Source organism: Phyllostomus hastatus, unplaced genomic scaffold, assembly GCF_019186645.2.
Source record: "Phyllostomus hastatus isolate PE091 unplaced genomic scaffold, TTU_PhHast_1.1 phas_contig_5, whole genome shotgun sequence".
Lineage (NCBI taxonomy): Eukaryota > Metazoa > Chordata > Mammalia > Chiroptera > Phyllostomidae > Phyllostomus > Phyllostomus hastatus.
In genome coordinates, this window is record NW_025333897.1 from 790,101 (window position 1) to 802,103 (window position 12,003).

Sequence of the window (12,003 nt, forward strand, 5' to 3'; positions counted from 1 at the left end):
AGACCTAAGGGGAAACTCCGCGGGGCTCACGTGCAAGCTCAGCCGGGGACTGGCCAATGGGCGTGGCGGGGCGGTGGCAGTAAGGGAGGGGGCGGGGTTATACTTGCGTGTAGGCGGGGCCTGCAGGCCGAGGGGGCGGGGTCTTTCTGTATATCCAGCAGGCGGTGGGCCAGTGGGCGGGGGCGGGGCAGGGAGCTGAGGCGGGAGGGGCGCTCCCCCCCTGCCCCCAGAACGGAAATCTCGGGGAACCGAGCAGGCTGGCGGGCGTGCATCTCGCACCATCCTTGGGTCTCTGGTCTCCGCCAGCGTCGGACAGAGCTACCGCCGCCACCGCCACAACAGCAGCACCAACAGCATTCGGGGATCCGGGCCTGGCGGGGGCCGCGGGAGGCGGGGGCGCCCGGGCCCTGGATGTCCCGGAGCGCAGCGGCCAGCGTGAGAAGGGCGGGAGAGTGGGGCTCGGGTAGGGGGGCGGCGCCGCTGCTGATGTGGCGGGGGGCGGGGGGGGGGGTTGGAGGCAGCCGCGGCGCCCGGATGGAGAGGGTGCCAATGCTGTCGAGGGTGGTCCTGGGTGGGAGTCCACGAACAAACCCCCCACCGACCCAAAGCTTGGGAAACACAGGCCCTCCCTTACCGAGGTCCTGGAGATAAGGGTGCCGGACGCAGAACTCCCCCTCAGGGAAATCAAGGACAGGGGACAGATTTTCTGCATAACTCCCTAGGCAAGGTTTTGGGGATGGGTTCGGGACACAACCCCCGGATGAAGCCAAGGCCTGCTGGAGGCGATCCCAGGACCAGACGCCATCCAGACTCCTCCCTGCCTGAGGGGGGTCTGTGAGCACAACAACCCTCAAGGCAAGGTCTCGATCGGGTCCCTGGGCACAGCTTCCCTACCAAGCCAAGGCTGAGGGCAATTTCAGGCACAATCTGTCCCCAGGCCTCAGAGGAGTCCTGGGCATAGCATCCCACCCGCCTCCTCCCAATCCTTGGGCGGTGTCCTAGGAACAGCCCCTTCTCAAAATAAGGTCCCTGTGCCTGGGACTCCACTCCCACTGTAGCCTGAATACAATTAGGGAAATTTCAGGCACTTTCCCTCCTTGGTCAAGGGTCTCAGGGCATAGGTCCCTGGGACACCCTCTTTGTCCCTGGGGTTGCCCAGCTGCCTGGGAGTGGCCCCACCCTCAGATAATGTGCTGGCCCCTCAGGCTCCAGGATTCATGCTGGGAGGTGGGGGAGAGGTTTCCCAGGAACCGGGTGCAGCCTTGTCTGTCTGCAGCATCTGAGGTGATGGCGGCTTTGTGTGTGGTACCTGGGGGAGGGGGGAAGCAAGCGACCGGGAGATGGCTAAGAGTGTGACCCCGTGTTTGCATGACTGTCTGTGTGTGTGTCTGTGCTATAGCTGGTGACTATGAGGAATCCTGTGTGTGTACCTGTCTTGTGATTGTGGTAGTGTCTGCGAGTGACCCCAGCATTTGTGTGACTGTATACGTGTGTATGACAACAGCTCAGTGTGCATGAACCCTGTACTTTTTGTGTGTGAGTGTTTGGGTGATTGTGACTGTGGACTTGTGTCTGTGGTTCCATCTTTAGTGACCCTGTGTTTGTGTGCCTTGGTAACTGTGACTGGGTATGTGACAGTGTATGTGTTAAGTCTGGGGTTGGACGTGTTGTGTGTATGTGGCTGACTGAAGATGTGGGTGGAGTTGCAACTGTGTGTAAGTGGAGTGGTGACCATGACTCTGTCCATGTGCAATCTTCCAGTGACTGAACATTTGTGGTTATACCTGCAACTGGTTTTATATTTGTGCCACACATGGGTCTGTGTGACACACAATGTCCCTGCAACTCTGGGTGTGTAACTGCCATTATAGATGAAGTCTGTCACATCGTGCCTGTGTGACTGGGGTTGTGTGATGGCACTGTGACTTGTATGTTTGTGTGACTGGTTGTGTGTTCAGAGCCATGTCTGTGTGTGTGACTGGGATTGTATAAATGATGGCATCTAGCTCTGTGTGTTGATACTGAGTGATGGTGTGCATTTACAATCATGAATGTGTGATTTGGGTTATGTACTTGACTTGGGGTCTGAAACCCTGGCTGACCATTAATAGTGGGTTATTTCACTATGTCTGACTCTGTTTTTATAGCTGTGTCTATGTGTGATGGCATCAGGCTACTGTGTATGTTGGGGACATGCAGGTGACTGGGGCTTCTGTATTTGTTTGTGACCTGCATGTCTGTGACCCAGATGACTATATGTACCTGTGTCAATGTCACAGGCTGTGCGAGTGTCTGTAGCTGTGTGGCTGTTTGGTGTGTGTGTGTCTGCGTGCATGCTGGACTATTTGTATTTGAGTGTATAATTTGGTGACAGGGTGACTGAGGAGCTGTGTCTTTTTTTTTTTAAGATTTTTTATTTATTTATTTTTAGAGAGGGAAGGAAGGGAGAAAGAGAGAGAGAGAAACATCAATGTGCGGTTGCTGGAGGTCATGGCCTGCAACCCAGGCATGTGCCCTGACTGGGAATCGAACCTGTGACACTTTAGTTCACAGCCTGTGCTCAATCCACTGAGCTACGCCAGCCAGGGCAGGAGCTGTGTCTTTTGCATAAGCACAGCTATAAATGCTATGTTGGGTCCCTGCATTTCAGAGCATGCACGTAACTGTGTGCCTGTGGTACATGAAATAGAAATTGTGTCCTGATGGCTCTGTGTATGAGACACTGTGTATCTGGCCACATGGGGCTGTGACTGTATGAGTATGTGGCCACTTGTCTCTGTGACTTGTGTGTTTTCATGGAGACCATGTGTTTCTCTGTGATGCTATGATGTGGGACGGTTGGGTGTGGGATATTGGGTGATGGCACTATAACTGTGTGGCTGGGTAGTGTGGGTACTGAGGCTGTGTGACTCTGCATGCACAACCACCTCTGAAATGTGGATGGCTGTGACTTTGAACCGCCGACTGTTGGGCTATGCTTGAGTGTGGCCATCCTGGGGGATAGTTGTCTCTTGATGGCTGTATGCATGTCTTTGGTGTGCAAGCCTGTTTCCCTATAGTGTATGGGTCATGGCCACCAGCGTCTCTGTGTGATTGGGGATGGAGGACTATCCATCTAAGTTAGTTGATACTGTGACTAAATGTGAGCCTCTATGACTAGGTATGCGTGACTGTGTGACAGTGTGTGACCAAAAAGTGTGTTGGTGTGACTGATACAAGGGGTTGAGTGTCTTTGTGCAGCTTTATGCCTGTGGGTGATTGAACACATGTGGCTGTGACTGGGTGTGGCTGTGTGATCAGATGTGTGTATCTCTGCATTCATCCATGACCAGATGTCAACAGACAGCATTGGAGCTGGGTGTGACAAGTGTGTGTGCTGATTGTGTCTTTGTTACTGGGTGTGATTCTGAGTGGGAGTATCTTGGGTGACTGCCTGAGGAAAAGTTACTGTCTGGGTGTAGCTGTACATGTACCACTTGGGTGGGTATGACGGGCCCAGCTCTTTGTATGTGGCTGAGAAAATAGAAGTGACCACACACTAGCAGCTGATGTGACTAGGTATGTGTGGCAGTGCCTAGGCAGGCTGAGACTCTGTATGCATATGAGACATATGTCTGTAGTGAGACTGTGTATATCTGTGAACTTGGCTATGTGACAAGATATTTGTAGTGGTTGTGACTCCATGTGTGTCTGTGTGGCCTGGTGTATATAGTTGGGGTTGTGTCTGTGTGTAACTAAATGTGCAGAGCTGTAACCCAGTGCTAGGGACAACTGTAGCCATGAGTCGCCTGCAGACACCTGACTGTATGTTTGTGCATCCCTGGACATGTGCCTAGAGGGCAAGGCCACTTCCTCCTCACACCATCCCTGTGGGTACTGAGGGCCTTCTGAGGCCAGGATATCCCCTAACAAATGCCCCCAGACACACTTACTCATTCTTGGGCCCTTGCAGCCAGGTGGCTCATCCCCCTTGTAACAGTTGCTATGACAACCAAGCCCTCATCAGGGAGCGTGAAATGAAGTGGTGTTGGCTGATGTCCAACATCAGAGGGGATGAGGTAGGGGATCAAGCCCATCCCAAACCAGCCTCTCACCTTCTCTTCTGTCCCTTGAGCAGAGTGGACCCAGGAGGCCTGAGCAACATCTGTCCCCAGCCCCCTGTGGGGCCCTGGGGCCCCCTGAAACCTCCAGGACGGATCCAGGTGAGTGACCGGGTGGAGATGGGGCAGGGACTGAGTGGGTGGGTGGGTCTGACTAACATGACCAGAGAAACTGTCCCTGCAGTCACACAGGCCTAGTCACACTCATGAGTGGACACCTTCAAACCTCTTCCCTATACATTCAGTGACCATTCAAGCCCGATTCATGCTCAGACACACACGGGGACACTGAGACACACATCAACCTCCCCATATACATAAGTGCAGGGTCACATAAGCATGCAGACATATTCCCAGACAACACCCAGATTCTTTTAGACCAGAGGTGACAGACACTGAGCAGATTCTGACTCCAGGGCCACCCTGCACACAGAGACCAGACAACATGTGCAGACCCATGCTTCCACAGACAGCAGCCAGACTTCCTCAACTGACATGCCTCACAGACTCCACCTCTGGACCCATCTCCTCATAAAGAGCTATACTTCTAGCCCTGGCTGGTGCTGCTCAGTGGATTGAGCACCAACCTGTGAACCGAAGGGTTATCAGTTTGATTCCTGGTAGGGCACGTGCCTGGGATGTGGGCCAGGTCCCTGGTTAGGGGCATGCAAGAGGCAAGCAGCCTGTGAACCAAAGGGTCGTTGGTTGGATTCCCAGCTGGGGCACATGCCTGGGTTGCAGGCCAGGTCCCCAGTAGGGGGTGTTCGAGAGGCAACCAATCAATGTTTCTCTCATACGTCAGTGTTTCTCTCCCTCTCTTTCTCCCTCTCTTCCCCTCTCTCTAATATAAATCTGGGAAAAAAATTATTTTAACAAAAAAGAGCTACACTTCTGCAGACACCGTCTCACAAATAATAGTCATGAGCAGCTCTAAAAAATAACACACACCTCACATTCTCACACACCTTGCAGATGCACGGGTACACACTGACACACCCTCAGAACAACACCCGTGGACCCAACTCTACAACAGCCACATGCTCTGACAGACACACCCTCAACAAACAACAGCTGCAGTCTTGGACACCAGCATGGTCTCTTGGGTAACTCATACATACCCTCATCGATGACAACAGACAGTCGCCAATGACAATGGCCGCACTCTCACACAGACATGCAGCCTCACATTCAACTTCTTCCTGCTCAGAGACACATCCTCACCTCTCTGGCAACATTTGCCGACACACTCACAACCACTCACACATACGTACCCTTCAGCAACAACCTTCAGGGACCTATCCTCACAGACGACCACCATGTTCTTGGACACAGATCTCCCATGGACAGCATGCACAGACACACACTCTAGGGAACAACCACTTGGACCCACATCCTCCCGTGCAGCCCTTAGAAATACACACTCCCTGCAGTGGCATGTTCTGCTCTAGACACCTTCCCAGACACCATGCAGGGACACACCAGCCACACAGTCGCACACACACACAGTCCCCATCTGCTCACCCTCCTGGGACTGTCAGGATGGCTTATCAGTGAACAGTGTTTTTGTGAGGATTGTCTTAGTAGCTGGCCGTCTCCACCCTCACCCATACCTCTGGGAGTCACAGGTGTGCACTGCCCCAGGGTCCCATGCCTTACACTACACACTGTTGTCCATACTCTCTGGCCTTGGCTCTGGACCTCAGTTTCTGGACCTTCTAAGACCCCCCCAACATTTGACCCAGGCAATTCCCAACTCTTGTGCCTTCTGACCACCTCAGCCCCTGACCTCGTGACCCCTGACTTTGTGCCCCATAACCCAGTACTCTGCATTGCCTTGACTTCCCATTACGTTGGATCCTCATGATTCCAGACTGCCACATCCCCATTTCCATACCCCCCAAAAGCTGTGACCCACATCCCAGACCTCCCTGCCCCTCAGCTCTATGTCTTCTGAATCTCCGCATTGACTCTTGTGCTCTGCCTCATGTCTTGACCCTACCTGATGTCATCCCCATCCCCCGTGTCCCCTGACTGCTGCTGATCCAAGTTCCCTGAATGTCATGTCGTCTGACCCAGTGACCCCCTAGCCCTGTAACCCTACTCCCCTGTTATCTGACTCTGTGCCTACTGAGCACTGTGTCCACTCCCTGAGCACTATGTGTGTCTTCTGACCCCGGCCTTTGACCAACTCCCTGTCCTGTGTCACCAGAGGGGCCAGGCACCATGAACAAGTTACGGCAGAGCCTGAGGCGGAGGAAGCCAGCCTACGTGCCTGAGGCGTCACGCCCCCATCAGTGGCAGGCAGACGAGGATGCGGTGCGCAAGGGCACGTGCAGCTTCCCTGTCAGGGTGAGTGGGCAGAGCATGGGTGAGGGTGGGATGCATGCCGGTCCTAGCTGGGTGAGGTCCCGCCCTCTGTTGCAGAGACAGCGCATCCACAAAGAGCTGTGGAGCTTGTCCATGCGTGACCCCACAGCTTGTCCTTCAGAGTTAGGATTAAAAACCAGCACACTTTCTCTTGCACCAGGAAAATGTCACCTGGGGGATGTCCTGCCTGGGTCACCCGTTTTGTGGGAGCTGACAATTTCCAGAGGGCACTGGAAGGTCACAAAAATTTTGTTCCATTTGCAAAGCCCTCTATGACACTTTACAATGCACGCTACGCTTTAATACGGGAGATAGCAGATTCATGTTCAAATCCCAACTTGGTCCCTTCTTCTAGATCTCCAGATGCAACCCGTGAGTGTGAGGGGTCCTTTTGGGAGGCGCAGGAAATGCTGGTGGGAGTGAGGAAGGGAAGGCAGCCAATCACTGGTGGGTAGCTAAACTACAGCTGTGGGCAGCTGAGTTTCATGCCACTGGGGACTTTGGGAAATAGAGCCACCCACCCATAGCAGGAGGAAGCTGGGGTGTGTGTACCCCAACTCCCATGAGGCATTGCTGGGGCTAGCCCTCAGGTGCAGAGGTGCAGGTGCTAGCACTCAGAAGGACAACAGTGGTAGGTTAAGGCCCAGGGACAGGTGCAGGATGGGAATCACTACTGCCTGGTGTGCTTCAGTCTCTCATCTGTGTATCTAGGACGGAAATAGGGGACCTCCCTTGTAGAGTTGAGGTGCAGAGTAAATGAGTGCTAAGCACATATGATATGCTGAGGACATTGTGTGATGCATTGCAGCTGCTCAGGGAACACTAGGAATTATTGAATACTGTGCTTATTCCATGCCCTCCTGTTTTTCCTCCCTCCCAAGTACCTGGGCCACGTGGAAGTGGAGGAGTCCAGGGGGATGCACGTGTGTGAAGATGCAGTGAAGAAGCTGAAGGCGGTGAGCGAGGGGCTGGCACAGGGAGGGGCAAGTTCAGGCCAGAAGAGACAGCCCTGATCACGCCCTCTGTTCTCACCTTCCCCCAGATGGGCCGGAAGTCCGTGAAGTCAGTCCTGTGGGTGTCAGCTGACGGGCTCCGAGTGGTGGATGACAAGACCAAGGTAGGAGGCTCGTGGGGGTGGAAGAGGGCCCCTTTCCTCACCCTGCTTGAATGGGGCCGAGGGTGCTATCCCACCCACTGCTAGGATGTCCCTCCCTCAGGGACCTTCCAGACTACACCATGGGCTTCTGGAACATCTTGGCACACCTCACAGTCGTACTTCAGGTTCGAGTCCTGTGGTTAATTGTGAGCCGACATAGACAGTGAGTGAGAGCAGACTGGAGCAGCTGCCTCAGCTCCAGCCTACCCGCTCGCCCACCTATCCGCTGGGGGACCCTGGGTGTAAAATGCAACCCTTCTGTTCCTCAGTCTCGTCATCTGTCAAATGGGGATAATAAAAGACGCTACCATTACCTGAGAAAGCATATCACACGACCAGGTGTTTCCTCACCGAAAAGGGTTTTTTTGGGAAAGAGTTACAATCGAATGCAAGCAGACATGGCCAGCCTGGCTTGCGGGCCAACATGGAGGAATATTTATAGAAGGAAAAGGAAGTCAGGGAGGAGGAATTCAGAGTCATAGAGCTTTACTATAAAAACAGAGCTCTTCCTGTAGGGTTCTCGCAATTACGCAGAGTGCAAGGACTTCCAAAGCCCTAACCCCTCCCATGGACACTCCCAATGCACTGCTGCTCAGCGTGGCTGTTGGTCTTTATCACCTGGTGTGGTGTGCATACTCAGACCAGTGTTAGCTGTTAGGTGTGTGTTGTCAGTCTACCCAGCCAGACAGGAAGCCGTGGGGCCAGGATCTGGGTATCTGTCACTTTTGAATTCCCTGCCTCCAGCCCAGAGGCCTCTAGAGGAGGCAGCCAGTCCATGATGACAGTTAGGTTAATGACCGATCAGTATTGACATCTTTGCACAGGCAGTTCTCTCAGCCTGAATTTCTGTTCCCTGCCTTTTGCCTCTAGGAAGCTTTGCCTGACTCTACCTCCCCACCCAGGTTGGGACAGGCACCTCCTCTTCCCTGTGCCTCCCCATCCCTTCCCTGACCTCTGTGTCTGTGCCTCCCTTGTTACGGCCTGGTTGTGACTCTGGGCCCTCTCCTGGTAATGAGCCTGTTTCTGTGCTTAATTGGAAGTCCCATGCCTGCAGGGTCCATAGCAGGATCCACAATGACTGCCAGGTGCCTATCCCGGTCAGGATGGCTTATGGAGCAGACACTATGGGATGTTGAATGAATACGTGAAAGTTCACATTTCTCTCCTGGTCCTCCTGGCTTGTGACAGGACCTGCTGGTGGACCAGACCATCGAAAAAGTCTCCTTTTGTGCTCCTGACCGCAACCTGGACAAGGCTTTCTCTTATATCTGCCGTGACGGGACCACCCGCCGCTGGATCTGCCACTGTTTCCTGGCACTTAAGGACTCCGTGAGTATCACCAGAGCCCAGGGCCTGCTGACTCTTCTTTCTCATTCCCTGGCAGTCCAGCTCCATCCCCAGCCTGCTGAGTGGAGTCACACAAGCCATCACTTCTCCTCTCCAGGCCTGGGTCCTCATCTGGAAAAGGGACTGTACTCAGAGCTCCTAGCCTAGAGAATTGTTGTGGACTTGAATGGGTTAATACACAGGTGTTGGAATATGCCTGGGATATAGGAAGCACTCAGGAAAACACTGGTTATCATCGTCCTCCTTATTATCAGCAGTTCTTCATGTTTCTCTAACTTTTCTAATTGAGGATTATATACATACACTAGTAATATGCATTCTATGTCCAGCTCCATGAATTTTTGCTTATGGATAAACCCACCCAGGCCAAGTGGTGGGCTTTCCTGCCCCCAGCAGGCTCCCTCAGGCCCTTTTCAAACAATACCCCTTCCCCGACTCTTCCTTCAGCCTTGATTCATTTTGTCTTTGTTTCTTTATATTTTGGGAAGTCAAGGTCCCCTCAGAATCAGATGAAAGCAACAAATGGGCTCTTTTCAGAAGCATCCTCACAGTGAGGCTTGTGACAGAAAGCCCCCAATAGCAGTGATTTCAGTGCAGTAGAAGTTTGCCCCTGTCTCATGTGGAAGACACCCAAAGGCAGGCAGTGCAGCACGGTTGTGGCTCCCCTCCCTGCATCAGAGCCTCGGCTTCTCGATGTTGCTGCTATGCCAAAGTATGGCTACACTTCTCTACTTGCCAAAGATGGTGGAAACTAGAATCTTTATTCTGCCCTGAACTCTGGACCCTGAATTCAGTCCCTTGCCCAACTTTGTAGGAAACCACAGTCTCAGCCTCCTACGTCAGCCAGTTCTTTGGTTGCTGGCAAAAGAAACTAATCTGGCTAACTTAAATCTAAAATATAATTCATGGCCCTGGCCAAGTGGTTCAGTTGGTTGGAGCATTGTCCCATAAGCGAAGGGTTACATGTTCGATTCCCAGTCAGGGAACATACCTGGCTTGTGCGTTTGATTCCTGGTCAATCCCTGGTCCAGGTGCATTCAGGAGAAAACCAGTTGATGCTTCTCTCACATCCGTGTTTCTCTCTCTGTTCTCTCTCTGTCTCTTCTTCTCTCTCTAAAAGCAATGAAAAAATGTCCTTGGGTGAAAATTAAAAAAAAATTAAATTAAATGCACAGCCCTGACCAGTGTGCCTTAGTTGGTTGGGCATCATCCTGTGAAGCAAAAAGTCGCTGGTTCAATTCCCAGTCAGGGCACATGCCTGGGTTGGGTGTTCAGTCCCCAGTTGGGACACAGGAGAGGCAACTGATCAATGTCTCTGACATCAGTGTTTTTCTCCCTCTCTTTCTCCCTCCCTTCCTCTCTCTCTAAAAAGAAATAAATAAAATCTTTTTTAAAAATTTCATGGAAGGATATAAGAAATCTCACAAAATCAAAAGGTGGCCCTGGCTGGGAGGCTCACTTGGAGTGTTGTCCCATGCACCAAAAGGTTACAGGTTTGATCCCCAGTCAAACCTGTAAGCCCCAGTCAGCCCCAGGCACATACGAGGCTGAGGGTTCTATCCCTGGTCAGGGTGGGTACAAGAGGCAACCTATCCACGTTTTTCTTTCACATTGAAGTTTCTCACTCTCTCCCTTCCTCTCTCTAAAATCAATACATATATCATTGGGTGAGGAACACAAAAAAACCAAAGGACAGTTGGAACATTAAGCATCAGAAAGGGCAGAGAGCAGGGCAGCCTGGAGCCACTGCACTAGGGGACAGTTCCATCAGGGCACCATTGTGAGATGAACCTGCCTCCCAATGCTTCGGTCCGATTTCTGGTGAGAGGGTATGGAATTGGCCTGGCTTGGGTCCCTGGCTTCCCCTTGGCCGGGGGAGGGTGGAACACCCAGACGGACTTAGCCAGTATTGAAAAGGAGTTTCCCAAAGGGAATCTGTGGTGCTGTTATCCAGAGCAGGGAGATAATGGGCAAGTGAAACAACTCCTGTACCTTGCAGACCTTACTAGTCTACTCAGGGATTCCTGCGTGCTTCAGAAATCCCCACTGCCAAGAGCTCTGAGCCCCACAAACGAGCCAATACCCTCAACGTCCTCACTTGTTCACACCATTTCAGACCTGAAAGCAGGCGTGTCAGTATTGATTAGTCAGCATAGATCGGTGCCTGCCAAGGGCTAGTGTGGAGATATTTGAGATGCAGAGACCATAGCAACTGCTATTTCTGGAGAATAGCGTAGTAGTTGTCTCAGTTATCTGTTGTGCATAACAAGTTTCTCCAAAATTTAGTGGCTTAAAATTCCAATCACTTATTGCCTTGCATGTCTCTGTAGGTAAGGAGTGTGGGAAGGCTCAGTGAGTATCTGGCGCTGGGTCTCTCACACTGCTGCAGTCACAGTGTGCGTCACTTGGGAGACCACAGCATGGATGCTTGAGGAAAGCTGGATTTCTCACATGGTGGCACAGGGCTCCAAAATGGGGAGGGGCGGAGGGAAGGAGAGAGAGGGGAGAGACTGAGATTGCTTTAACCCTAGTACTAACCAGGAGGAAGCTATGTGGCCTTTTTGGACTTGGAAACCACAGCATTGCTTCTGTGGTATTCTGTTTGTCCAGACAAGGACAGAGGTCTTCCCAGACGAAGTAAAGACAACACTGACCCTACTTCTGATGGGAGAGAGACAGGGTTCTGGAAGAGCATGTGGGGCCAGAAATTTGTTGCAACTCTTTTTTGTTTTGTCAGGGGTTTTTTTTGGCTGGGTATAGTGAACTTCATTGATGACAAGATAGGGCTTCCTAAGCCCCTCCCCTTCTTCAATGTTTTATTTATAAAATCCCGTGTTTCATCTAAGAGTTTTATAGTTTTAGCTCTTACATTTAGGTCTTTGATCCCTTTTGAGTTAATTTTTGGGAATGGTGTCAGGTAGGGGTCCATCTTCATTTTTTTCCATATGTATATCTGTTGTCCCAGCGCCATTTGTTAATGAGACTATCTTTTCTCCATTGAATAGTCTTGGCCCCAATATTTCCAAGAAAATC

General features: G+C 52.0%; 1 protein-coding gene across 2 annotated transcripts in view; it reads left to right on the top strand.

Annotated features, from left to right (window-relative positions):
* The first annotated feature begins 180 nt into the window (after window positions 1-180).
* Window positions 181-12,003, top strand: part of NUMBL (NUMB like endocytic adaptor protein) — a 31,515-nt gene continuing 19,692 nt past the window's right edge. For both annotated transcript variants that reach the window (XM_045846746.1, XM_045846745.1), the window contains exons 1-6: window positions 181-435; window positions 4,118-4,202; window positions 6,310-6,449; window positions 7,349-7,423; window positions 7,510-7,584; window positions 8,812-8,952. In XM_045846746.1, the coding sequence (XP_045702702.1) occupies window positions 412-435; window positions 4,118-4,202; window positions 6,310-6,449; window positions 7,349-7,423; window positions 7,510-7,584; window positions 8,812-8,952 (540 nt within the window). In that variant the 5' untranslated portion in view covers window positions 181-411. The remainder of the gene's footprint in view (window positions 436-4,117; window positions 4,203-6,309; window positions 6,450-7,348; window positions 7,424-7,509; window positions 7,585-8,811; window positions 8,953-12,003) is intronic.